Here is a 26,963-nt window from a genome sequence, read left to right as displayed (position 1 = left end):
CTACATTCATTGAAATTTTACAATGTGTCATTTAAGATGTCAGACTTTGTGCCCAGGTTACATTACAGTTCACTTGTGATGGGCAGGATTATTAAGAGTTATGGCTAATTTATGCGGCAGCATATGGTTTTTCTTTTTACAGCTATTTTTATTAAACAAGTTTTGCAAAGTTTTAACATTAAAATTAACAGCTAAAGAATTGTTTATGCAAGTTGCTGTCACAGTTTATGTAAAAGAGAAATATGTGCTATTAAAATCAGACATTTAGGTTACCTTTGGTTTTTTGCGATGCATGTTAGCTTTACACATCCTGATTCTCTTGCGATAATTTTCCTTTAAAAAGGGGGGTATAGAGTGATCTCTTTTCATCAAAACAAGACATAATGCCCTGAAAGCTGACTTCAAACCATGGTTGAAAATTCAGTTATTTACACTTTATCACAATCTACAAATACATTTTTTTGTTGGTGTGTTTTAAAAAGAAAAAAAAAAAAATGTCCATCATGCACTGCTGCAGGCAGCTTGGCACTTCATACAAGAGGATTTTTCACCCCCGAGCAGTTTAGGTGGCTCCCTTAGGGAAGGCATGAGAACCCCGAGAATTAACAGAGGAGTGGAAACAGGGCCAACCAATTCCATCATTTCCTCTCTTGGTCTCTCAGGAGGGAGTTCAGAGCCAGCCTAACATGCCAGATCCTGCCCCAGCCCAGCTGATTGGTCAACAGCATTTCTGGGACTGGAAGGGAAACCCTTAAGGGCACCCAGGGTTTGCTGAACTGTCGTATCTAAAGGCAGGTGCTATCTCTTTCCAAGCTCACAGAGGTTATTTGGTGTCACTCTTAGGGCCACCTGGGGGCTCTACAGAAGGTGCAAGCGAGGGTGGCTGGCACTTTAAATACTGAGGCCTATGTATGGAAACCAATCCAAGTTTCGGCTCAGTTGGGTTTTTTCTCTCCAGAAATTAGAGCTTGTGATATAGGACGGATAAAACTGCTGTCAACAACTTCCAGGGGGTGAAAAAGCTTTGGTTATTTTTAAACTAAAACTTAACAACTCGATAAACTTTTTTTTGGTAAACTGAAAATAAAATCCCCCCCACCACTTTTAAGAATGTCTCCAAATTTTTAACAAGCCCATTAACTTTAGAATTAATTTAAGTTTATTTGAAAGAGAAAACTATTTTATTGTCCACCCAAAAAAAATGACAATTCATCACATTTACTTTGATTAAAAAAGGACTAAACTTTATTGACAAACTGCTGCAGACATTTTGACATAAGTTTAAGCTACCTATTTAGGCAGACTTACACATGTAGCATTTAATCTTCCAAGAACAAAATGGGAGGACGGTACAAATCCAATTAGGACTTTAACTTATGTACAAAGTGGATTTTGATTCCTTTTTCATTCAGCTGCAGTGTCCCTTTTTATATCATGCTAGTGTTGAGACATACTTCACTAACTACCTTGGGAACAGTTCAATATTGACAACTGTCAACTTAAAAAAAATCATAAGCTTGTGGCTCTAAGTGTCCAAGTGAGCTTTACATGGAGTGCAGAATCTCAGATGGACAAAACACTTTGTCTTTTTAAATACTGAAATTTTAATTATTAGTATTACTATTGAAAGGTTTTTCATGGCTAAAAAGCTCTGCATCAAATTCAATCCAGGTGGCCAGCCCCTCTCCCCAAATCAACCTCTTCAAATCGTACTCCCGGCTAAGTATCTCTCAACACTGTATGTCTGGGGCTAGATTTCAAAACCCACATAATGAAAAAGTCAGTTTTACAAACCTAATTTTGTTGTTGCTGTTGTTTTAAATCAATTAACGTTAAAAATTGCATCAACTATTTAATTCATGAGGATCTTTCATATTAAAATTTAACCTTAAGATTCAACCGCCATGTGCTTTTAAAGGAAACATTTTTAGAGACGTCTGAGCTCACTTTTACATGGTGGCACCTACTGCCGTTAACGTTTGTGATTTTAAATCTTAAACAGCCCTGAATTTTGAAATGTAGCCTAGTTTGGGATTCTGCAACTACAACTTTACGGGATGCCTCAAATCAAAACTAAGAGAAAGTTAACAAGCCTTAAACTTCAGAACCTTTAAAGCAAGCAATGTCACTTTTGAAACTAACAGGTTTGTGGTTTTTTTTTTTTTTTTACTCAACTTCTTTTTTTTATTATAAAAGGTACATTTCTGTTTATATTTAAACAACAAAGAAAAAAAGCATCTACACACTTAAAAAATTAATTCGATATTCCTAAATCTATTTTAACTCATTTTAAAATACTACATACAGAAGCCAGAATGCAGAGTTAAGAATGGAGTAAGGTGGGGAGAAGAAGGGGACCACGAAGAAAAACACTTAGACAATTACTTGTCTGTTGTGGGTAAAGCAACAGGAATCCTGGGAGATACAAGAAATCAGTAACAACTTTGCTCATAACTGATATTTTCCCCTCATGTGTGTTTTTAATAACGTCCATATGGGTGCTCTCTGTATGCTCCCTTCACTGGCCTAGCTGGAGGGGCCTTCAGCGACGGCCTGGTCCCATTCCAGTCGTCTTGGCCTGTGGGGAAAGCAAGAACAGTTTAATAAACCACATGCCACTGGCATCTTGGGATGAGCAGGAGTAGAGTATATGGTAAAGATCACCAGAAACACTGCTTCGCTTCCAGTGGCATGCCACCCTCCCAGTGGTCCTTGCTTTTTTGCTCTGCTTGGACCTCCTGAACGGTTTAGTTCATTTTCCAGCTGTAGGGCAATTTGGAGTGGGCAGACGAGAAACAGCTCAGAAAAGACCTGGAGTCATCTACAGCAAAGAGGTTCTCCGCAGGCAACATGATCTCTACTCCAGGATAACCCAATACCTGGATAAACCCGACACCTTACTCAAGACAGTAAAACAAAAATCAGTCTCAGTGGGTCCACGACGCCCTTTTTCCTGTTCCCAAAGGAATTTGGCAGAAAGCCTCAGGTAACGTGGCAACTTTGGGAAGTCTTTCAGAATGGAAGTAGGCAGCTCCCTTTCCAACAGCAAGTCAGGTTTCCCTGTTGAGGCGTGTCCTCTGGCTCTCTGGGAGAAGCAAACAAGGGCCACATTTCATGAGGCCTCCTCACCAACAGAGCTGGTCCACTGCTCTGGTGGAGGGAAGTACAACAGAATGTGTTTATAGCACTGATGAAGAGAATTCACTATTTTCTTTCTTAGGCAATAGCCCAGAGAAGCCAGACACCATGGTTGACATCCTCAAATGGTTTTCCTTTGTCACAGGGAAAAGCCCGAGGGAGGTATCACTTACTTCTATAGCTGACCTTTTAGGAAAAAGAGTTGTGTCTATGAGCTTATTCTTCCCACTCGCCCCCATACTTTACCCAAGCCAGTTCATCCCTGAAGTATTTCTCCAGCTGCCTGCATTCACAAATAAGAGCCTCCATCACTATAGGTCTCAAACCTCTATGTGGAAGTCCCAAAGAATCCTATCTAAGCTTGTTTATACCCTTAGTGTAATAGGTACATCCATCACTTTCCAAGTGGCTTCTGGTACCAACAAGACAGTTTATTTTTCTAATTCTGTTTATAAACGCAGAAATCGTAACAGATTAACTGTGGCAACATCATACCAGGAGCAAAAGAGGCAGCCTGCCTCTTTCAGTCCAGTCTCTTCTCTGGCAAAACAGAAATGTAATTTAGTCAAACACATACAGAGGCCCCATTGTACTGTCTCGCCGATGGAGGGAAATACCCTAGGGCAATCCCACCGCCCTTCTAAATAGTGGCATGCGAGCAGAGCGGTACAGTGTTACCGATGGCAACTGTCCAGTACCATTTAGTGAGAACTGGTAAAAACTATTTCCCTGGGCAAGCAACTGACTGGCTACTACATACTGTGCTGAAGAATTAAGCTCAGCTGGTCTCAGCTCGAAAAGGCTCCCCACCCCTTCTTTTCAACCAGGGGTAAGGGGAGACTGTTAACTAGTCTGTTAAGATGACCTGTCAACTGATGAGCCCCTTGCCAAGGACTCTGGAATTCCCTCAGGTATGCTGAAAATACCTTGCATTTCAAAGGCTGCTCTCTCTGCACCCACTGCCACATGGCACTCCCTATGGGGCCCATTAACCCAGGGCCATAACTGGCTCTTGAGGACACTCTTGAGCAATGTGTTTTCAACTAAACCTCAGGGAAGACAGCTTGGTCCTGCTGCCATTCCAGCCTCTATAGCTCTCTTGGGATCAAGGACTGACCTGACGTGTCTCCAAGCCAGTAAGGAGCTTGGTGCCAGTACTGCCCTGACCTGGCTCCAGCCCCTAAGGCCTCAGATCTGAGACTGACAGGCACTATTCTTGCATCCAACCTGCCCTGGCCAGCTACTTGCCATCTAGCTCCCCTTCAACTAACATTTCCTCTACATAGATTCTTTTTGATGAGAGCTAATACTGTTCTTAAAAAACAAAGTGGGGCTGGAGAATAAAGCTAGATACAATGAAGTTCTTGTTATCTACCAATGTGGCCTAAGCACCAGCAGCAAAGGCCCTGCAAAATGACTTAGGCCTAGCCATCTCTCCTGACCTGAAGTAGAAAACGATCAACACTGGCTTAAAAGTCTGCTGTTCCAACCAGGCCAAGCTGGACCTGGGCCCTAGTTTAAGACATCCATTTAACTTTCCAAGAGTAACAGTAACCCCATCTCACCTTAAGAGCTCCTCTTTCTATGGCACACCACACAATTTAAGTAAGAGCAGCACTGCTATTGTCACGTTTCCAACATCTCAGCTTTCTGAAGTCTTCTCCTTAGGTGGGTGACTGGCGGACCCCCAATAATCCAGTCACCAGCACTCTCCCTGGCACTTACTTTCTGCCCACCACGGAAATAAAGACATACCATAAGCTTCATAAGAATCTTGAACCTCCCCATGTCCATAGTCATAATATTCTGAATCCCTGAAAGTCAAAGACAGAGTGTTAGAGAGCTCGAGAGTTAAGTCTGTTTTGGTTTCACTTCCCCCACATCTCAGTCATTCTACTACATGTATAATACAGGAAAACGCTAATTCTGCTCCATCTCCAAACCAGAAAATACTTCCAAAACATGTATGTGCTATGCATTTATAAAAAAATGACAATAGCAGAGAAAAATGGATACCACATAAAGTGAAAAACCAAAATTCTAAACTGACCATCTTAATCACAGTGCACACAAACACACATTTATAGGGCTCACTGGAAAAGAATACACAAACATGCTGTTCTGTCCCCATTGTAGAATTATGAGACACTTACAATCAATCACAGATACAATGCATATACACAAAAAACGTTATTTAAGAAAAGTGCAGAAAATAACCTCACTTATGGTAGTGGGATTCTAGCTTCCTTTTAAACTTTAATGCACCTTTAATGTGGCTGTGATAGTTTTAAATAATAAATCAAAACAATTTTAAAGGCATTTTCCCTTTATTTCCATGTGGTCACGGCTCAGGAATTTTCCATCTGCTATTTCCAGATTCTACACCATAAGATTCACAGTTATCTAAATGAAACAGATCCGTGTGCCTTACTGACATGGAAAGCAAAGGAGATACCCTCCAAAGAGAAGCCACATCGCTCCCTAGATGTGTGCTTCCTAAATCTCTGTTGCTCCAGCTCCATCCATCCCTAGGACACGAAATGGCACTTCTGTTGCCTGACTCACCCTTGGCTCTGGCTGTAATAGCCTTCGTAGCCTTCATAACTCTGTTCTGCATATGTATCATCATATCCCTAGAACAAATAAAAGGATACCGAAAGTCAGAATCACACAGAGTAGGGGAGGTAATTACATCCCATGGGAGTATGGCAGGCTTCTGGATTAACAGAATGCGGAATTTCCCTCCAAAATTAACACCCACTGTGGAATGGCTGAGAGAGAAAGGGTTATTTTCTTTTTAAATGAAACAAAACTGGACCACCAACCAAACCAAACATGTGGGCAGGAAACAAGGTAAAAAGTTGAACTTCAGCATTATCAGTAGTAACTAGTGAAAAAACCCCTTAGTAAAACACTGTATACATCAAGGCACAGCCTATTTCCTGTTTAATCTATTTACACATAGTAAACCACGCTTAAAATGGAAAAATCTTCTCGTAGTGTTACAGTCACTACAAGAGAGCAGACTCCAGATCTTACAGGCAGTCCCTGCCACCTATGTTAAGGGCCTAGGTCCTGTCATTCAACTGCCTTTGGCAACCTTCTAGGTATTGGGAAATGGCACATTGTTCAAACTTCTTACATATTCTTCATATGTTTCTGGTGCAGGGGGTGGAGGCAAAGGTATTCTCTGGATGCCTGCTGTCCGCGCTCTTGGTGCTGGCGCACCCCTCACTGTAGGTGGAGGTGGCACTCCTCGAGTCACGGTGGCACCTCTGGTGATGGCTCCTCTCACTGGTGTACCACGCACCAGAGCCCCCCGAGGTGGTCCAACACCACGGCCCCTGCAAAGGAGAATTTATTTTTATGTTTTAAAAGGATAAACTTAAAAAAAAAAAGTATTTATTTTGAGAGAGAGAGAGAGAGAGAGAGAGCACACGTGAGGGCACGAGAGGAGCAGAGAGAGACTGAGAAAGAGAATCCCAAAGCAGGGTCTGTGCTGACAGCACAACATGGGGCCACACAGGGTTCAAGCTCACAAACTGTGAGATCATGACCTGAGCCGAAATCAAGAGTCAGACATTCAATGGACATTCAGTTGGACTGAACCACCCAGGCGCCCTGGAAAATTTACTTTAAATAGAGCTTTTAAAACATAGGTTAGTTTAATGTTCAGATTTCACGATGCCTTAAATCTACTATTATTACAACACACAGGAACGTATGGGTGGGTAAAGGACCCAGTCCCACAGTGGACCTGTGAATGTCTCATCAGCGGACTACTACTTTGGGAAGTCTGAACACTCTATTAAAGGTCAGTCACAGGTAAAATTCTAAAGTCAGAGACCATTTTGAAAATGCTAGAACTGTCCAAAATTAAAAAAGCAGAAGTTTCAACAGGACAGCTGCACTTGACTATGACCAAAGTGCCAACATCTACTATTCCACTCTTGATGGTACAAATCCTGAGGCCCCCTTCTAAGCTGGACCACCACTAAGAGAGAGATGCTACTGGCAGTCAAATTTACATCCTGTTTCTAGTCATCTCCATTATTTTTTACCTGGGAACAGGTGGAGGAGGAGGTGCCGCTCCTCGGCCTCTCACTGGCACCCCACGTCCGCGAGAGGGCTCCGGTACTCCATTCAAGTAGGACAGCTCTAGAAACTGCTCCTGGCAGATATCATCCATCATATCCTGCAAATGAAAGATAATGAGGAGTACTGTGCTACATCTCCACCTTCCGCTGAGAAGTCGTCCAGCCCACATAAGCCTTGGATCCTAAGACCAGATCTGAATGCCTGGATGAAGACTCAGGTCATGCATTCTCTGAAGTCAAATGGCACCCTACCTGTCACCTCTTCGAGGAAAGTCCTGATGGCAGACCCCCTCATTATTCAGCTGAAGCTCTTCATCATTGGTCCCTACCTAGCTCTCAAGATCACTTCCATCCACTCTCCATGGACAACCTCCTTTCAAGCCATGTAAAATAACTTGTCGTTCAGAACCTGGCATACTTGTACATCCATTCGTACAAATAGCTTCCTCTTCCTAGAACAGTAAAAGCCACTACCATTAGATAGGCTCTATGCAATGGGCACTTTATAATAAGCTCTCTATAGATTCTGCAGTTTAATCTTCAAGATAACCCTGAAATAAGTCGGCAGATCTTCCCATTTTACAGTTGGGAAACAGAATCAGGGCATATAAAGCCACCAGCCTAAGGATATAGAGCTAGTAAATGGCAGACTCGATATGAATTCAGAAATTACCTGTCTCCCAAATCTAGGCTTTGAATCATCAGACTATACTGCCTTTTTTTGTCCACCTGAAACACTCAAACTTACTCTTACAAGACTTAATCTAAAATACTATCTCTTTTGAAAAACTTTCTTTGATGCTACCCCCACTCCCTCCTCTTTTTCTACAGCACTGTGTATTTTCCCTACCCAAGCACTTACCACGTCATTTTAGAATTGTCTGTCTTTCTCACTAGATTGTGAGAAAGGAGCCATTTTTGTAACTTCAGACCCAAGCACAGTATTAGGCACCTACCAGATACTTAACAAATGTTTGGGATGAACAAGGAACCTGAGGCTCAGAAAAGTGAAATAATAACTTGTCCAAGATGACGCAGATAAAGGTCCCAGTCCAGTGCTCTTCCTACTGTACCAGGAAGCCTCTCTGGTACAGTTAATGGTTCTAAGGGGAAAACGGAGGCTCTGGTCATGGATGCAAAAATAGGGTCACTTTTTTGTCTTCACAAGAGAGAAGAACTGAGTCAAATGCCATTTGCATATCTTTTCAATATTTCCTGATGAGAGCCATTCAGTTTTAACACTCCATGCTTTTTTATATATCCCAGGTGGACAGAGCTTCGAGAATAGATGATTCTAGTTACCACAGAGATGCCCCCCGCTTAATCTTCACCTCCTTCCTACCTTACACATTACTGACGCTTGAGACCCACACAGGAGAGTCAAATGACCAATGACAGCCCACATGCCTAGATTCTTCTGGCTGAGGAAACCCAGATCTGCCTGGCAGGCATCTTTTCAGAAGATCCACTTACACGAAAGCCTTGTAAAGCTACCCCTTTTGAGAAATATGCTGAGACCAAGGATCAAGAGGAGACGGGCATTCCCCCTATTCCTTCAGAAACCGGGTGGCTTAGGATGCTTCAATAGAACACCTCAAAACGAGGAAAAAGAACTCCATCAAGGGAAAATTTACCGGCTCTTTTTTCTCTCGGATATTTTAAATTGGCTGTTTCGTGTTTAAACATTCTAACAAAGAGGAGGTACTTGGAAGCAAAGCCGCTGCTGAGACATCTGAGACGGGGCTGGACTTCGTGGAGCTCGACATTATAGGTACACACTGCCTGTAAATTTTTGCTCTACTTATTCTCACATCTGCTGACACCACATCTAGTTCCAACTCCTCACTTTACGTACACAAGAAAACCAAGAACTGTATCTCAACTCTTAGTTTTAGTGATGCAAACGTGATGCTTACCCAATTCTAGTTAATAGTATTTCAATGCTTCCTAAGGTTCCAGATTCATCCTTGGTCATTAAATATTCAACTGTAGTATGTTAACTCTGACAACTAGCAGGACTTGCTGAAAGGCAAGAATCACACCATTTTCTACTTATTCAAAGAATGGACCCTCTGACCAGGTGGTAATAATTATGCAAGACAGGTAACTTGGTCTGTCCCAACTCTTCCTGGGCCTCAGTTACATTCCAGAAGGAGATGCACACCAATGTGTTTAATATCATCGATAGTCAAGCCTGTTAACAATCATGCCTCTTTCAAATCAAACTCTATGTAAGTAAATTCCTCCAGGAGAAAGAGTCCTGAATGTACCTAGGTCAAAATTTAATCCATTAACACTGGATGTTAGAAGCTTCTTGCTGTTAGTTAACCCTCTACACTTTCTAGAGTCTAGAACATAATTCCTTGAGTACAGGGGGGTTTACGACCATCTTAGCCATTTTATCATCATCACCTCCTGGTTCCACACTAGTATCAATACACTTAGCTCAGTGAAGACTCTGTTCAATCTTTTTTAACCAGATGTTAAAATGCCAGACACACTGTGGACTCAAAATACTGACAACAGACACTGCTATATAACTAAAACCATATTAAAGGGTAGAGTGGGTTTGGGGCACAGTGCTTTAAGAACTAGGTACAACTAACAGACTACCGCAGAAAAGTGAACATAAATGTAGAATTTGATATGCAATTTCAGAGATCATGATTATGCAGAGATCATGATTAAGAACCCCTGCCTTAGCAACAACACTAGATCCCAGTTCTCTCTTGCTCAAAGATATAGAATGTGGGATTCCTTACTGGTACTAGGAACTTCTTGACTTCCTCCATAGCATGGGCCATAAGAGCATAAGCCTCACATGGGGGTCCAAAGACTTCAATGAAGACATGCAGATCCATATTCAAGTGGGCATATTTGGGATCTCCACCTTTGCGCAGCTCTTCCTCCTATGGAAAAAATGCAGAAAAACATCATCACGTGAATGCGAGAAAATGATGCCATTACCTCCAGTCCAATGAGACGGCAAAAAATAACCTAAACAGGTGAGAAAAATAGTAAAAGTGTAAGAAGAAAGCAAAACAAGGTCTGGAGAATAGTAATTCACACAACATACTAAACCTATAATCGGTCTGCTAAACAGTTAACTAACGTCATGAATTCGGTGCATTCACTGGAGCTCTTATTAGATGGTATAGAAGAGACTCACTTAATTCCAGTCTCCATTCAGTAATATAGCAGTTTGCCAAGCATGCATGCATTCATTCATCCATTCATTGCCAAGCATTTGCTCTTAAATCCCAAGTAGAGCCATTAAACACCAGCTTTTCTTTTTTTTAACTTTATTTAAAAAAAAAAAAAAAAGTTTTTTTAATGTTGGTTTATTTTGAGAAAAAGAGATACAGTGCAAGTGGGGGAGGGGCAGAGAGAGAGGTGAGAGAGAATCCCAGGCAGGCTCCACGCTGTCAGCACAGAGCCCAACGTTGGCTTGATCTCATGAAACCATGAGATCATGACCTGAGCTAAGATGAAGAGTCGGATGCTTGGGGTGCCTGGGTGGTTCAGTCGGTTGAGCATCTGACTTTGGCTCAGGTCATGATCTCACCATTCATGCATTCGAGCCCCACATCTGGCTCTGTGCTGACAGCTTAGAGCCTAGAGCCTGCTTCAGATTCTGCATCTCCCTCTCTCTCTGCCCCTCCCCCACTCAAGCTCTGTGTCTCTCCCTCTCAAAAACAAATACACATTAAAAAAAAAAAGTCAGATGCTTAGTCGACTGAGCCACCCAGAACCACCCCCTGCTCTGTTTTTTAATGTTTATTTATCTATTTTTGAAAGACAGCACAAGCAAGGAAGGGGCGGGGGCGGGGGGATCCCAACCAGGCTCCATGCTGCCAGGCTCTACACTATCAGCTCAGAGCCTGATGCAGGACTCAAACTCACAAACCATGAGATCATGACCTGAGTTAAAACCAAGAGTCGGATGCTTAACTGGTTGAGCCACCCAGGTGCCCCTAACTTTTTTTTATTTATTAAGTCATCTGTAGCCCCAATGTGGGGATTGAACTCACAACCCTGAGATCAAGAGTAGCAAGCTCTACTGACTGAGCAAGCCAGGTGTCCCAGCACAAGCTCTTCTTATTTGCTTATATGGTCTGGGGAGTTCTAAGGGAGGAAGGAAATCAGGATAGAGTGAAGAAATTTCATGTAAATCTCATTAGCTAGAATAACACACTTCAACCGTAACTGTATTCATCTAGTGAGAAATGTGAGGGGACAAAAAGAGGCTCTGAGAAAACAATGTTTGTCAATTCAGGCTACATAAAAGGAGCCCTGAATAACTAAGTTTTAGGCTGTACCCTGGTTATGTCTCATCCAAACAGCTGACCCTAGAAGATAATACCGTTTTAGTGGGAATTTTTTTAGCACTTACAAACAAAAAGCCTATGGGCTAGAACATGGAAAAACATGTAAGCATTAGGTTCTGTTGTCAGGATTACTCATGGTTCCTTTCCAAATTTTTAGTGGGCTTCACATTCCAGCTGGCTAAAAAAAAAAAAAAAACAAAAAAAAAAAAAAAAAAAAAAAAACAGCAAACCCAAACAACTAGTCCTCAGACTCGCCTGCACACACAACGTTATTGCTCTCACTTTTCTTATTACCGGAAAGGGAATGTGCTGTTCACATTTTAGTGTGTTTAGTCTGGATAAGTTTTAGTACATCCAGCCCCCCTTCCAACTTTTCACAGACAAGCTTACTAACATGAAAACTGCTACTGCTGCTTCTATTACTATACAGTTAAGAACCAGAAGGAAAAAAAACCCACGCAATCTGCAGGGCACACCTAGGCTCTTCCGGGTTGCCAAACAAGTAAATTAACCTGGTCTATAATCTCTTATATCCAAGGCAAATTTAAAGGATTTGCATCCTGTACATATACAAGTGTTGGCTTCCAGAAGGTATGTTTTCTTGCCTCACTCACGTGAGCTTACCTTGGCTTTGTCTCTCATTGAGCCCTTGCCCAGAACAGAGATCTTGGCACCTGTCTCTTCTTGCAGTCTTTTGATTGTATTTCCTTGTGGTCCAAGGATCTTCCCCACAAAATTGAACTGACAGAAAATAAAAACAGATTTCTATTATACTATATGTTAACTAACTAGAATTTAAATAAAAATTTGAAAAAAAAAAAAAAAAGATTTCTAAATACCCATGTTCCTATAAAGCATTTCCATATATGTTATCTCATTTGGTCTTCAACAACCCTGTAAAATAGGGAGTTACCATTCCCGTTTTACTGAAGGATATGCGAGGATATACTGAAAAAGTGAATAATCTAAGATTATACAACTAGGAAGTAGCAGTTCCTAGACTTGAACTTGGGTTTCCTAATGTAATCTGGTGCTCTTTCCATATTATCACACTACAACCCTTAGTATTTTAACACACATAAATATTGGTAATGCAGTGACTAACCTCAGAACAGACAAATGACATTCTTTTGTAGTACTTGTTAGGTAAACTAAATATAACTAATCTTTCTCCTTAAAAAGCGGGGGGGGGGGGGGGGGGGGGGGGGGAGGAGAAGATGTGGTATGTATGTACAATGGAGTACTATTTGGCAATCAAAAGGAATGAAATCTTGCCATTTGCAACTGTGTGGATGGAACTGGAGAGTATTATGCTAAGCGAAATTAGTCAGAGAAAGACAAATATATGACTTCACTCATATGAGGAATTTAAGACACAAAACAGATGAACATAAGGGAAGGGAAGCAAAAATAATATAAAAACAGGGAGGCGGACAAAACATACAAGATTCTTAAATATAGAGAACAAACAGAGGGTTGCTGAGGGGTTGTGGGAGGGGAGATGGCCTAAGTGGGTAAGGGGCATTAAGGAATCTACTCTTGAAATCATTGTTGCACCATATGCTAACTAACTTGGATGTAAATTAAACAATAAATTAAAAAATAAAAAAATTTTAAAAAGGGAAAAAGGAGGAGGAGAAAAACAAGAAAGCATTTATATAAAAGCAAAATGTTAAGAAATAAAATTAACTTCATCTTGTCAAGGATTTGTGTTAAATTTCCTATACTTAGATTTCATGTCATTGTTTCCCCTATGTCAATTTTTTGACAGAGAACAACTCTTCAGTTTTTCTCTTTGAACTTGGAGGATGAACAAACATTTCAGAAAGAAACTCTTTTTGATAATAAAGTTGATTATATTTCCTTCCTGGCTATAGGTGTTAGTTTATGGATGTAGATGTTTCAACTGCCAGGAACAAATACTACAAAAAGCAGTATTTGGAAGAGAAGCTTCACAGACTCAAGTATCTGATGTGTCATAATCTCCAGAAGTCTTTATTGCAGCCCGTGACTCTTACACCTACAAAGATGATGAAGTGAGGCCTTTTCTGCCTTACCTTGGGATACTGCTTGACAGGTATCAGTACCCGCTCCTTCAGCTTCATGTTCTTGTGAGAAAATAAATCCAAGTAATTCTCCTCATCGTCCTTTTTTGAATCTCCTTTCTGAATCTTCTCAATTTCTGAATAAGACAAACACAATTTAGTTTTGTTCTGGTAACTAAAGGCAAGTTTCCGAGTCTGCATAAAGCAGTAACAGTCGAAGACCAAACACTTCAGATGAATGTGTTAATTTCAGAGACTGGCTGAGAGCACCAAAGCTGTGTGGAGTTGACTAGGAAACCCAAAGCCTGCTTCTCATGAAAGCAGTTTGTTTTTCCACCCCCACCTGAAACCGCTACATCAGAGCCGTTCAAATGTTTCTTTAGAATAAATGGATTTGGGGCGCCTGGGTGGCGCAGTTGGTTAAGCGTCCGACTTCAGCCAGGTCACGATCTCGCGGTCCGTGAGTTCGAGCCCCGCGTCAGGCTCTGGGCTGATGGCTCGGAGCCTGGAGCCTGTTTCCGATTCTGTGTCTCCCTCTCTCTCTGCCCCTCCCCCGTTCATGCTGTCTCTCTCTGTCCCAAAAAATAAAATAAACGTTGAAAAAAGAAAAAAAAAGAAAAAAAGAAAAGAATAAATGGATTTAACAAAACCAATGCACAGAGATGGGGAAAAAGGGATAAATGAACGAAAAAAAGTCTGCATCAAGAAAAAGCACAAAGTCGTATCTTGATGAAAATACAAAAGTCAGTAATTTAAACATACAATGGAGAGCGCTGTTAAAATTTCATTGTGACAGTAAGTAGTTCTTTGGATGATAGTCCTTAGGAGTTTGAAAGACACGGTTCTTAGTCTACCACTCACTAGTTTTGTGAACTTTGAAAAGTTATTCAATTGCTGTAATTTTTGGCTCCTTCATCTGTAAAACAGAAGCAATATCCACCTCATGAGGTTGCTATGAAGACAGAGTAAAATAACATATGTACATATGCTAATTAAAACCCTTGGGAGGGGGGAGGGAGGAGGGCGCCTGGGTGGCTCAGAGGTCGACCACCCATCCAACTTCGGCTCAGGTGGTGATCTTGCAGTTTGTGAGTTCAAGCCCCAGGTCGGGCTCTCTGTGCTGACAGTTCAGAGCCTGGAGCCTGCTTCGGATTCTGTGTCTCCCTCTCTCTCTGACCCTCCCCTGTTCACGTTCTGTCTCCCTCTCTAAAATAAACGTTAAAACAAAAAACCAAAAAAACATTTCCTAGGAAGTGCTTAATATACAGTCAACATTAGTCCAAATTCAATGTCCTAAAAGAAAAAATGCACCAAGGCACTTTCAATTCACAGGTCAAGATAGTTTCATCAGATATGACCTTAGTGTTCAAAAAGATTTCCTATCATTAGGGAACTTCCTTCCTTCATTCATTCATTCATTCATTCATGCACTCACTCACTCACTGGAAGTGTCTGAGTGCTTCCTATAGAGAGGCAGATGAAGGGAGAGATACAGGATGATCATTAACCACTATGGAAGACTTAATAAGGGCCAGACATCTATCCTACAAAATATAGGAGATACAACAGAACAAGTCAGATGTGATCCCCACCTTCACTATATTTATACATTGACATTAGTACAATCTGTGAAGTTGACAATGAAGTACAGATAAGTGCTATGACAGGAGTACTAACAGAGATGGAGTGGTACGCACAGGCAACTAAAAAGTTATGTGGTCCACTGAAAAGAGTAAGAAAAAAAAATTATACTCCCTAAAATTATTAGAAAATTCTAAATAACACATAATGTTCTCCTTATATACTATTCTAATACTGTGTTTCTATCTTCTATAATTTTAAGGTAAGGGTTCTCAAACTTCAGTATGCATCAGAATGGCTTCAGAGGGCTTATTAAACTAGACTGCTAGGCCCCAACCCCAGTCTAGGATTTGTGTTAGGAATGTGCATTTCTAGCAAGTTACCAGGTGATGCTGGTATTACTGACCTAGGGACCACACTTTGAAAGTCACTGGTTTAAAATATAATGACTACTACTTCAGGGTACCTGGCTGGCTCAGTCAGTGGAGTGTGGGGCTCTTGATCTCCGGGTTCTAAGTTCAAATTCCACATTGGGTGTGGAGATTACTGAAGGAAAAAAAAAAGATATACTACCTCAAACACATTATTCAAACCCATACCTTTAACAGTTTTTAAAAATACTGTTTAGACTAAGTCCAGCTGTGAAGTATATAGATGAAGAAAAGTCACTTTGACAGACTTCGTAAGAATTCAGAATTTCAAACTAAAGTATTCCGTTTATTAAAAAGCCTAATTTCAGATGTTATAGTATGGGGTGAGCTAACCTGCTTATGCCCAGGAACACATACTCTCTTGCTTTCTGACAATTAAAACTGCTAATCATATTGTGAATCTTTTTTTTTTTTTTTAAAGTAGGCTCCACGCTCAACATGGAGCCCAACATGGGACTTGAACTCACGACGCTGAGGATCAAGACCTGAGCTGAGATCAAGAGTTGGACGCTTAACTGACTGAGATACCCAGGTACCCCCATACTGTAAATATTAAGTAAACCTTTACTCCTATGGGAAGAACTATAGATAACAGTGCTCTTCACACTCCTATGTTCCATTGCTTGGAAGAGAAAACAAATTTGACCTTACAATTAACAGGCTAAATGCTTCATTCAACACCCTATTTGTTTGTTGTTTTGCTGCTGATATATCCTGACCTCTATTCCCTCCTCCCACTTACTGCTAATATTAGCTTTTTCTAGTCACTAGTTTTGAGCCTACCATCTTTGAATACATCTCTTCTTGAATTTCCAAAACTGAAAAACTGGGTACTCAATCCTCAAAAGTCCTAGGAACAAAGATGCCATATTTGTGATCTGAAAACATCACTGAGGAGCTTCTAAAAATGTGGAACAAATTACACGCCTCCTTTTATCTATGTCCTAATTGCTACCCTCTAGTAAGGCCCTTCTGCTGTATTTTATACTACTTTCCAGAAACTTTACTTGGCCAGTGCAAGAAGATAAGACTCAAAGCCTGTTGATCTGTTGTATTCCTATAGGAAGCAAGGTTGCAAAAACTGAAACCAGTAGAAAGATTTGTTCTTATGCAATGTAATGCACCCTGAGAATTTCTAACAGGATCTTTCTGTTTTATTTTGTACTAGCCATATCTTAATTAGAATCTCTTTGTCCAATTTATCTCACAATTTTTAAAAGAATATTAAGGCATTTTTAGAGAATTCTAAGAATTCTTTATAAGAGAATATAAGTTATTTACATAAAACTGAGAATTGAAAAAAGAGTCAGGGAAGTTTAGCCTTGAAAGAAAAACACAAAGAGGCAACTTTATGTCTTAAGAGGGGCCATCTTCCATCTTTAGAAGGGGAAGGACTGAATATTAGTTCAGTGTCTACTATGTATCAAATACTGCACAAATACTATCTCATTTATCCTACAAAATAACTCAGTGATGTAGCTGGTACTATCCCCATTTTACAAATGAGGAAACAAACTCAGAGAAGAGTCTCTAAGTCACAAAGCTATTAAAGTATCAGAATATAGTTCAAAACCCAGGCTTTGTCTAACTTCAAACCTCATGCTTTTATTACTGCCTCTCAATGAGGAGTTTCTGGAGGGAGCGGGGCACTTTTTTTCCGCAAGAAGAGTTGATTGTGTAAAATGTTGGGAAGTACAGTTCTACCCTCAGAGACGGTCATGAGGTTAAAGGCAATGAAAGGACTCTGTGGGTGCTTCAGATGTACAGTAGCCTGATCTTGCTTTTCTTTTCCAATTCTGTATTTCTCTCCTTGGCTTCACTTCTCTTGGAGAGCTGGGAGTAGGCCGTATTGGGAAGGAAAAAAAAGTCAAGAAGCTTCCTAAAAATGGTTTAACCCTCAGGCATAAGTACTTTCTAGACAACCTTTCTGAAACTAACTCCTTTAAGTGATCTTCACTTGTGCCTCTGGAGACCTTGGATGTCCCCAGAGCCAAAGAGAGAAAAGTGAAAATGTAAACAATACAGAGAGGTGACCCACTTGTTTTTTAGCCAGGTGCTTCCAATAATCACATTCCACCTAGTGCTTCTACACGTCAGAAATTCTGTACTGTTTCATTGTCTTTCAGCCAGGACTATCCCTATTTAGCAGGTGAAAAGAACCTGGGCTCAGAAAAGTCATGTAACTTGTCCAAGATCACAAAACTAGTTAGGGACAGAGCAGGTACTTAAATCCAGGTTACTCCCTTCCAACACTTGAAGCAAATTCAAAATCTTGTGGCATTTCTCTTACTCTAACTTAACCATTCCTTTTTTGGTAGATCTTACCACAATCAGATTGTAAACTCTAAAGGATGAGAACTGTTTCTTAAACGTATGCCTCAGAGGAAAGAGCAAGAGTTTTAAAGCCAGACAGAACTGGGTTTGATTCCCAGTTCTGCTACACGCTTGGAATGTGACCTTGAGCAAGTCATTAAACCTCTCTCTTGAGGGCACCTGGGTGGCTCAGTCAGTTCAGCGTCTGACTTCGGCTCAGGTCATGATCTCACAGTCCGTGAGTTCGAGCCCTGCATTGGGCTCTGTCCTAACAGCCTGCAGCCTGCTTCAGATTATGTGTCTCCCTCTCTCTCTGGCCCTTCCCCTCTCGCACTCTGTCTCTATCTCTCTCAAAAATAAATAAACATTAAAAATTTTTTTAAAAAGCCAACCTCTCTCTTAGTCTTCCCTACTTACTTTTAAAAAGGAGGAAAATAAAAAAAGAAAAAAAAAAGATTTAATAAACGCAAAAATGTTAATACTAGAGAAGTTTGGGGAAATTATATATACAAACTTTATCATCTGGATTGGCTTAACTAAAAACAGATTACCATGTACATTTCATTAACTGAACATTTGATAAAGGCTGCATAAGCAACGACAATAGTCAACAATTTTCTAAGGCTTCCAATGATAGTGTTTTTAAGAGGGCAAGATTCATAGAATATCTGCTCCAAAAGGTCAGGGGTCATGCCCTGCTCTCAATTTCTGCTCTTCTAACCACACTACTCCTTCTCTTGTTAATGATTTCCAGACTGCTTCCATCACTAAACTGTGTACCTGCCATTTTTAGTAAATTACTTAATACACAATAGGCATCTATAAATATTTACTAAAAGAAACATATGTTAACACCCTCAACTTTCCTTAGAGATTCATGACTTTATTATCCCCAACTTTATAATTCTCTGCCCTATACCTTTTTTGTTGGTACCACCTTTTGGAATCCCAATTCCAGTATATGCTTACTACCTTTGTATTAAAAAAAAAAAAATCTGTTCTTTTTATTTATCAAATTACTTACTATATTAAGCAAGAGCACAGACCAATAGGTTCTTAATCTTTTTTGGGGTCATGGGCCCCTTTGAGAATCTGATGAAAGCTACAGATTATCTCCCTAGGAAAAGATAACACAGTATTTCACATACAGTACAGACTGAGGGTGGGTACTGGTTCAGAAAAATCCCCCAAAGCCTGAGTTAAGAGCCCTCTAAGGGGCTCAATTCTCACACTCCAAGATAGTGGCAAACTCTATTATGGTATATTGACCATGGTCTCCTGAATCTCTTTCTTAGGATACATTTTAGAATTTCTAAATTCTTTTTTAAAAAAACTTTTTGAGATAATTACAGATTTATAAGCAGTTGTGAGAAATAAAAGATCTCATATACCCTTCACCCAGTTTTCTCCATGATAATACTCTGCATATACACAATACAGCATCATAATTAGAAAATTAACATTAATACAATCTACTGACTTTGTTCAGGTCATCAGTTTTACACCTACTTTTGTGTGTTTAGTTCTATGAATTTTAATCAGTCACGTGAACACCACCACAGTCAAGATGCAAAACATGTCTATCACAGGGATTCCTCATGCCACCCTTTTGTAGCCAACTGTCTCTCACCACTGGCAACCACTTGTCTGTTCTCCATCTCTATTGTTTTGTATTTTCAAGAATGTTTAATTAATGGAATTATATATTATGTTTCCTTTAGAAATTAGCTCTTTTTACTCAGCCTAATTCTCTTGAGAGCCACTCAAGTTGTTAACATTTATCTCTTTTTACTGCTGAGTAGTAGTCCATGGTAGGAATGCACCAGTTTATTCACCTATTGGAGGCATACGGTTTGTTTTCAGTTTTTGGCTATTATGAATAGAGCTGCTATGAACATTCAGGCACAGGTCTGTGTGAAACTAAGTTTTAATTTTTCTGGGATAAATGCCCAAGAAACTGCAACTGCTTAGTACGGTAAACATATGCTTAGTTTTGCAGAAAGTTGCTTTATCAGAAAAAAATGTATGCTAACAATATTTTGCTTAATCTTGCTAGTATTATGTTCTGTAAAAATAGTATTGTACTGTACGTATCTAGCCTTATGGGACTTACTTTTCCAACATTAGATTTCCAACATTTCTCCATGTTGTTGCTTGTAGCTGTAAGTTTTCATTTTCACTGCCTTGTAATGATCTCATTTTGAAAATCTCACAGTATTCAATCAATGGTGAAACAAGTTGCACCATTTTGTGAACAAGGTGCACCATTTTATGAATGAGGCATTCATGTGCAAAAGTTTCTATGGGCATATTCCTAGGAATGGTGTTACTGAATTTTAAGAAATGTAAAAGTTCAACTTTCAGATGAAATGCTCAACTGTTATCCAGAGTGTCTGTATCAATTCATACTTCCACCAACGTTTAAGAGTTCCTTCTAATTAGGGGCGCCTGCATGGCTCAGTCAGTTGAGCATCTGACTTCGGCTCAGGTCACAGCTCGTGAGTTCGAGCTCTGTGCTGACAGCTCAGAGCCTGGACCCTGCTTCTGCGTCTCCCTCTCTCTCTGCCCCTAACCCACTGGCATTATTTCTCTGTCTCTCTCAAAAATAAATAAACATTAAAAAACAAAAAAAAAGAGTTCCTTTTAATTCTCATCCTCTCAAGCCCTAAGTCTTGTTTGACCTAGTTAAAAACCAACATGTCCACTTAAAAGTCCTATCATAACACTAGTTCCCCCCGTTCCCGCAAGCTTCCCAGGACATAAGGCATATTTGTCTTTTCATTCAGATCTTCCTTCATCACCTTCAGTAAAATTTTAAGTTGACAATAAGTGATCACAATATTCTTCTTCTGTAATATTGAGAAAAAAAATTCTTCTTGCCTTACAGAATGGCCAGGAGACAGAATTAATGAGTAGCATATCTCATGGCACATATTACATGCTCTAAATATTATTTGTTATTGTTTATGATTATTCACATACATTTTGAGTGTTTTCTTGCTAATTTCAAGGCAATTGATATATTCTTTTAATTTTTTTTTAATTTTTAATTTTTTGGTACTATTCTAAAGATGAGATTTTGTCAATTCTTTTCTAATTGGGTCCTGCTCATGTATCAGAAACCTACTGATTTGTACATCTCTATATTGTAATCAGCCACATCACTGACCACTTTCCTAAGTAAACAACAATGTTGTTGCAAATAGTTGTAACCTCTGCCTTTTTATCCTACTATTGATACTTACACCCATATTCAGTCTAGAATTCCTTTGCAATTCCACTTTCTGATTTTAATAGGTTTTGCTAGCCTTGTAGAATGGATATATTTCTATGACATATTGTGAATGAAATAAAGGAATTAAGTATTTCGAAGTTTCAACAGACTTTGTCTTTAAATGTCCACTGGGTGCTTTTGAAAAATGGATTTCTAAGTATACGTTCAAGGTCTTCTGGGGACTGTTAATCTCTTCAAGATGTTTACTTACTTCTGAGTCATTTACACTAATTTATATTTTCCTAATTGTACAAAGTAGAATAAAAAACACTGAGACACATAAAAGCATTTTGTTTATTATATAAATATGTAACACAAAATAAATTATTTTTGTTTTAGAAAACAAGCGTGGGTAAACTGATTCCTTGCATGTCTGCTTAATGCATTTAATTGCCATCACAGCTTGAATATCAACTTGGCTAACACAGAAGTCTATATTCAAAATGTAAATTCCTCAGAACTACGTTGATATTTTTCCATTATGCAATGAAGATGAATACTCATTCCTCAAATATTTAGTAAGAGGCCATTCTGTGCGGCAGTCTTCAAGGAACAAGAGATACAGCAGTGAACAAAGCAGACAAAAGATCCCTGCCCTGGTAGAGCTAACATTCTAGCTGTGAAAGAGGTGTGGTTAAATACAGAACTACAATAAATGGTGCATCAGATGCTGGTGAGTGCAAAATAAAGTAAAGCTGGGAAAGGGACAGGAAGAGGTATGTGACTGCTGAAGGAAGAGCGGGCTGCATCTTGAGGCACCTCCTCGGAAATGAGCAGAGGTGCCCTGAGGAGTGTTAACCCCAAGAGCTAGGCTCTGCTCTCTGGGTTTCCTTCTTTTTCTTCTGGCCTTATTATCTTTACTGTCATGTTAGCTACCACTCCAATGCGTTCAAATACATTACAGTATTTTGTGCAAGTAGTACAAAATATTTTCAAAGTACAATTTTTTGCAGGTACTATATACAGTAACGGGTGGGGTGGGTGGGGATGGTTAGGTGTGTGGATCCAGATTCAGATTGACTTCAAATCCTACTTACGCTGCTTACAAATCTTGTTGCTGTAGGCAAATTAATCTCTGTGTGCCTTCATTTCCTCACTGGTAAAAGTGAGGATAAGAGTAACTTCCTCATAATATTGTCACAAAAACTAAATATTTGATATAAAAAGTGCTCAGACCAGTGCCTAGCACAGTAAGTGTTAAGTATTATTTTTCTTACATGTATCCTTATCAGACTTTAAATACTACTATTCTGTCTTCTCAGAGTCTCACTTCCTCATAGTTGGTGGACTTCACACTCCCTTTCCAGATCATTCAAAAATGATCCAGGTCCAACATATATCAAGACTTACCCATGCTAAGAAGCATCCATATACCCTTCTAAGACTGTTCTTTCAATGAGCCGGCATTACCTCAACCCCAATTCTCCAATTAAAATTTCAAATTGATTTTAAAACAGAAAGAAAGAAAGAAAGAAAGAAAGAAAGAAAGAAAGAAAGAAAGAAGAAAGAAAGAAGAAAGAAAGAAAGAAAGAAAGACACCAAAATGTCCAAGTGAAAAATAAGATTGAAGAGCACTCTCTTATAACAGAATTTAAGCAGTGAGAGAAGAGTGAAAACTGTAACTTTCTAAAAATATTTTTATTTTTAAGGAATCTCTACACCCAATTTATAATCCCAAGATCCAGATTCCCATGCTCTACCGACTGAGCCAGCCAGGCACCCCTATAAGTAACTTTTAATGATCAACAGTTTTTGATGATCAACCTAAGAAACCATCTTTTACTTAAAAGACAAACATTGTACTAGACATTTGGTGTGGTTAAGCAAAAAATATCTTGCTTTCATACCATATTCAGTACCCTGGATTTACAACTAGAAGAAAACTGTGGTGACAAGTCATTACCTGATTACAGACCAAAGGGAATGGTGCTAGTGCTTTTACATGTCATTTAATTCTCTCAACTCACCATCCCACTTTACAGATAAAGTTACCGAGGTTCAGAAAGCTTCCCAAGAGTAGGTAACTAGTTAAGGGTCAGAATTTCAAACCCAAGCCAACACCTAAAAGTTCTAAAGTTTGTTATTCTCTTGTATTTAATATGGACTGCTTAAAGATTAGAGAAAATAAAAATTAGACTACCAGTCAACCTTTCAGAATTTAGCCTGACATTCCTAAATCTGCCCATGTGCTTGCTTTCCGATTCAAACACCTGGTGTTTGTTACATGCAAGACAGCATGAAAAATATAAAGATAAAAAAAGCATTCCTGGCCTTCAAAAAGATTGCCAGAGGCACACAATGAGCAGTAATGTTTCAAACAATCTATGTTACAAAAACAGCAAAGCATCAAGTTGAAAATGTAAGCAGTTCATCTAAATGTTATTCCTGACCACAGCCAGCTTTGTTCATTGAGTTAAAAAGTAAGGACCCCTCACCAATGTAGGGTGCTAGAGAACAAAGGGGAGGGAAACGATCTTTTCATAACTATCTGTTCATTCTATCAGCCTTGCCAAAGAGTCCACCTACTCATTTAGTGTTGAAGACTGCAACTTTCTACTTGATTAATAAAATTCAGGTATCATAAGAAATACTTATTAAAACAACGTTGTAACTAGAAGTGAGGGCGAAACGGACGGCTTTCGGGAGAAACCAGAGGGACCAGGTGATTGGCCAGGGCAGGAAAGGAGCGTGGGTCTACAGACAGCGAACAAAGACTACTATTTCTAATCTATTTCACCACTGAAGCAAAAAATAAAAAATAAAACAAAAGACCCAAGTCTTTCAGGTACGAGCATCCTGCCATTTCTCTCAATTTTGTCCATCTTGTTGGAGAAAGTCCTGCACACCACCCTTTACCTCCTCCTATCCCATTTCACTAGAGTTATTTTTTCCCCCTTCTGGTGGACACCACGTTGTAAAATAAAGGGGTCCAACCTTCCGGCTCTGTAGCAATCACCACTTTACCGGCCGAAGTGGGAAATCTGATTCGGAAAACCTCAAGCTCCGATTCCCACAGGTTGCTTCTGCCTCCGAGCAACTTAAGCTCCTATTACCGCTAAGTCCCACCCGGCCCCAGCGACCGCGGCGCGCTGGACAGGGCACTCCGGCCTCACCCCATTTCACCTCGGCCCTCCCTCCCACGGTCCCTCCCCGCTCGGGCCGGCTTCGCCTCCTACACCCTCAGTAGAGGCGTCTACCTCCACCCGCAAGGAAGAAAGCTTTCCCTTTAGGGTAGGGGGAGGTAAAGGTTCATTTCTGGAAGAATCTGCACACTCGGAGGGCAGGGCAGCTGCAAGAAGTGGGAGGGGGAAGGGTCGGCAAAGGGGCGGGGAGCGCAGCGCTATCCATCAAGATCTTTGCGCTAAGAGATCGCCAAGTCCCCTTCGGGCCTCCACTGCAGCCTAGAAATTCTCCCTCACACCGTGGGCCGGGACAGGTGCGGAATCCAGGATCCCCATCATCCCCCCAGGATGAGGATAAGAGAAGAGGAGTTCACGACTGCCTTGGCCCCGAGGGGGCGGGAAGCGGGAGGAACAAAGCCACTGCCACCCATGCCCCCGAGTGGCCAGGCGACCCAGAGGGACCCGGCTTACCTGCCGTCAGTAGCTGCATGGCGTGAGTGAAGGACGGGTCGAGCGAATCCTTCTCGGCCATGAGTTCGGGCAGGTACTTGTTCTCCGGCTCCATCTTGACGGAGGCAGTGGCTGAGGGGGGCAGCAGCGGGGTCGGCGCTGGACCGCCCACTGTCGCGTCGGGACCGGTGGCCGAGGGCGGCAGCAGCGGTGGTGGCTGCGTGGCGGGCGAGGCCCGGGCGCCCCCCCGGGATCCCCCTCCGCCTCCCCGGGATCGGTGAGGCAGCGGTGGCTGCCGAGACGGCGCCTGACGCACCGAGGGGTGGGCACCGGAGGGGTCCATGGAGCCGCTGCGGCCTGAGGACCGGCTCATGCGCGCGGCGGGGTCGTCCCGGCGCTGCATTAGGGCGGATGTACGATCGAGGAATCGAGGAAGCAACGCGGCAGCGGCAGAGGCCCAAGCGGCGGTTGGCGGGGGTGGGAGAGCGGGAGCGACAGCGACCGAAGCCGACCCGAGCGACCCAGCGAAAGAGAGCACCGGAAATGAGGCGGCGCGCGTGCGCAGTCAGCCACCGGCACCGCCCTTGGGTCTCTCCGCGGAGAACAAAGTCTCCAGTCGGGCCACGGCGCCTGCGCACCGCCGCGGAGCCCGAAGAAGTCGCCTCCCCGCTCCCCTTTTCCCTCAGAGCCCGCCAGGCCAGAGCCTTGTGCGCGTGCGCAAGTGGCCGCGGGCTTCGTTCGTTTTCTTTTCCACGTGACTCGGCGCTAGCGGGACACGTGTCTCCTCCCCCTCTGGCCGAGTGCGCGGAGGGGCGGGGGCTGTGGAATGTCTTTGTCTGCGCGCGGGCCCGCGGAGTGTGGGGCGGGAGACCTGTTACTCGCGGGGCCACGCCCCCGCCAACGGCTGAGCTGGGGGGCGGGGGGGTTGTACTCCGTGTCGGTGGAGTGGGGGGAAAAGTGGGGCGGAGAGGGGGGCTCACTGAAATGTAAGGAGACCCGAGTGGGGGGGTCGCGGGAGGGAAAGGAGAGGGAATGGAGGCGGTCTGGGCAGGATGAGAGGGGAGAGACTGCCGGAACGGGGACGGGGGTGGGGGGGAGAGACAGGGCACGGGGGAAACTAGGGGTGAAGAAGGGACGATTCAGGGAGAGTCCTGACTCAGAGACGAGGGGCTTGCAGGAAGGACGGGTCAGTGGGAAGACTGGAGACCTTGAACTAGATTGGAAAACTGAAATCTAGCAAGGAAAAGGGCGCCCGACCGAAACAGGGAACCCCAGAAGTCGTGTCCCGTTTTCCAGTAGAGTAGGCTCTAAAACGTTAGCCATTGTTGGTCTGAGAAGTCGCCTTAAAAGACGAAGCATTTTAACTCTTTACATATAGGGCTGCTTTCTGCTGAGTTCAGTGTTTCTTCCGCAAAAAAGTGAGCAAGAGGCCAGGTCCTTAATCCGTGATGGTTGTATCACTAGGATGGCTCCTTCTATTAATATGAGCGCTAATGCCCTTGCTTCTGTTGGACCCTTCACAGTGGATCGTTCCAGCTTTGCTCAGAAAGACCCTTGCCACTGTTCTCGAGTCCAAGGTGTGTGTGTGTGTATAGATATAGATATATATAGTGCACAGTCTCCCACAGCAGTCTTCTCATCTTTGGATGCTATATGCAAATAAGCATAGGTCTCTAACATGAACTGGTTCAAAACCTGGTGCTTTCTCTAACCTTTCTTTCCCTCCACAGATTTTTGCTTCCCCCATTCAAAGGACTCTCCTCCCTTTTCCTTTTGGATCAGTTCCCCTAGTAAGACTGTGCTTTTCAAAACCATTTCTGAACATTGTCTTCTGTGTTGCTCAGAACTGTTGATTTTTGGATCTGAAACTTAGAAGCCTTCAAGTAGGGAGCATTTAAGGCCTGACTACTTTCTTGGGGGTGGGGAAAAGAAATTATCCACAGAAATGAGAACAAACACAAATATCTCCATAAACCATCACGTATGTATTCTGTATTTCCCTCTACCGGCAGTATTTTACTTTGAATTCGCGTAGGTATAGTTCATAGGTAGGAGAAAAAATGTTTTCGAGTAATTGTAATAAAGAATGTAATGTCACCAGTGCCAAAAGATACGTGACTATTAAGTGAGATTGGACTTCAAGGCAGGAGATAGATTTCGGCCAGGAGAGAGTGAGTTCCAGGC

At 41.7% G+C, this 26,963-nt stretch overlaps 1 protein-coding gene across 2 annotated transcripts in view; it reads right to left on the bottom strand.

Annotated features, from left to right (window-relative positions):
- Positions 1–25,517, bottom strand: part of KHDRBS1 (KH RNA binding domain containing, signal transduction associated 1) — a 38,501-nt gene extending 12,984 nt beyond the window's left edge. Inside the window, exons 1-9 of one of the 2 annotated variants that reach the window (XR_006296535.1) lie at positions 24,801–25,369; positions 13,621–13,745; positions 12,188–12,304; positions 9,998–10,144; positions 7,200–7,333; positions 6,281–6,482; positions 5,704–5,771; positions 4,894–4,952; positions 2,386–2,578 (exon numbers count right to left, since the gene is read on the bottom strand). Coding sequence is in view for 1 of the 2 variants with exons in the window: in XM_043574382.1 (XP_043430317.1) it covers positions 2,481–2,578; positions 4,894–4,952; positions 5,704–5,771; positions 6,281–6,482; positions 7,200–7,333; positions 9,998–10,144; positions 12,188–12,304; positions 13,621–13,745; positions 24,801–25,182 (1,332 nt within the window). In the remaining variant the exon portion in view is untranslated. Of the gene's footprint in view, positions 1–1,217; positions 2,579–4,893; positions 4,953–5,703; positions 5,772–6,280; positions 6,483–7,199; positions 7,334–9,997; positions 10,145–12,187; positions 12,305–13,620; positions 13,746–24,800 lie in introns of those variants that run through there. The other variant, XM_043574382.1, reaches the window with a different exon arrangement.
- Positions 25,518–26,963: the final 1,446 nt, after the last annotated feature.

Source organism: Prionailurus bengalensis, chromosome C1, assembly GCF_016509475.1.
Source record: "Prionailurus bengalensis isolate Pbe53 chromosome C1, Fcat_Pben_1.1_paternal_pri, whole genome shotgun sequence".
In the NCBI taxonomy this organism is placed as follows: domain Eukaryota; kingdom Metazoa; phylum Chordata; class Mammalia; order Carnivora; family Felidae; genus Prionailurus; species Prionailurus bengalensis.
This window is presented reverse-complemented; position numbering and strand designations above follow the sequence as displayed.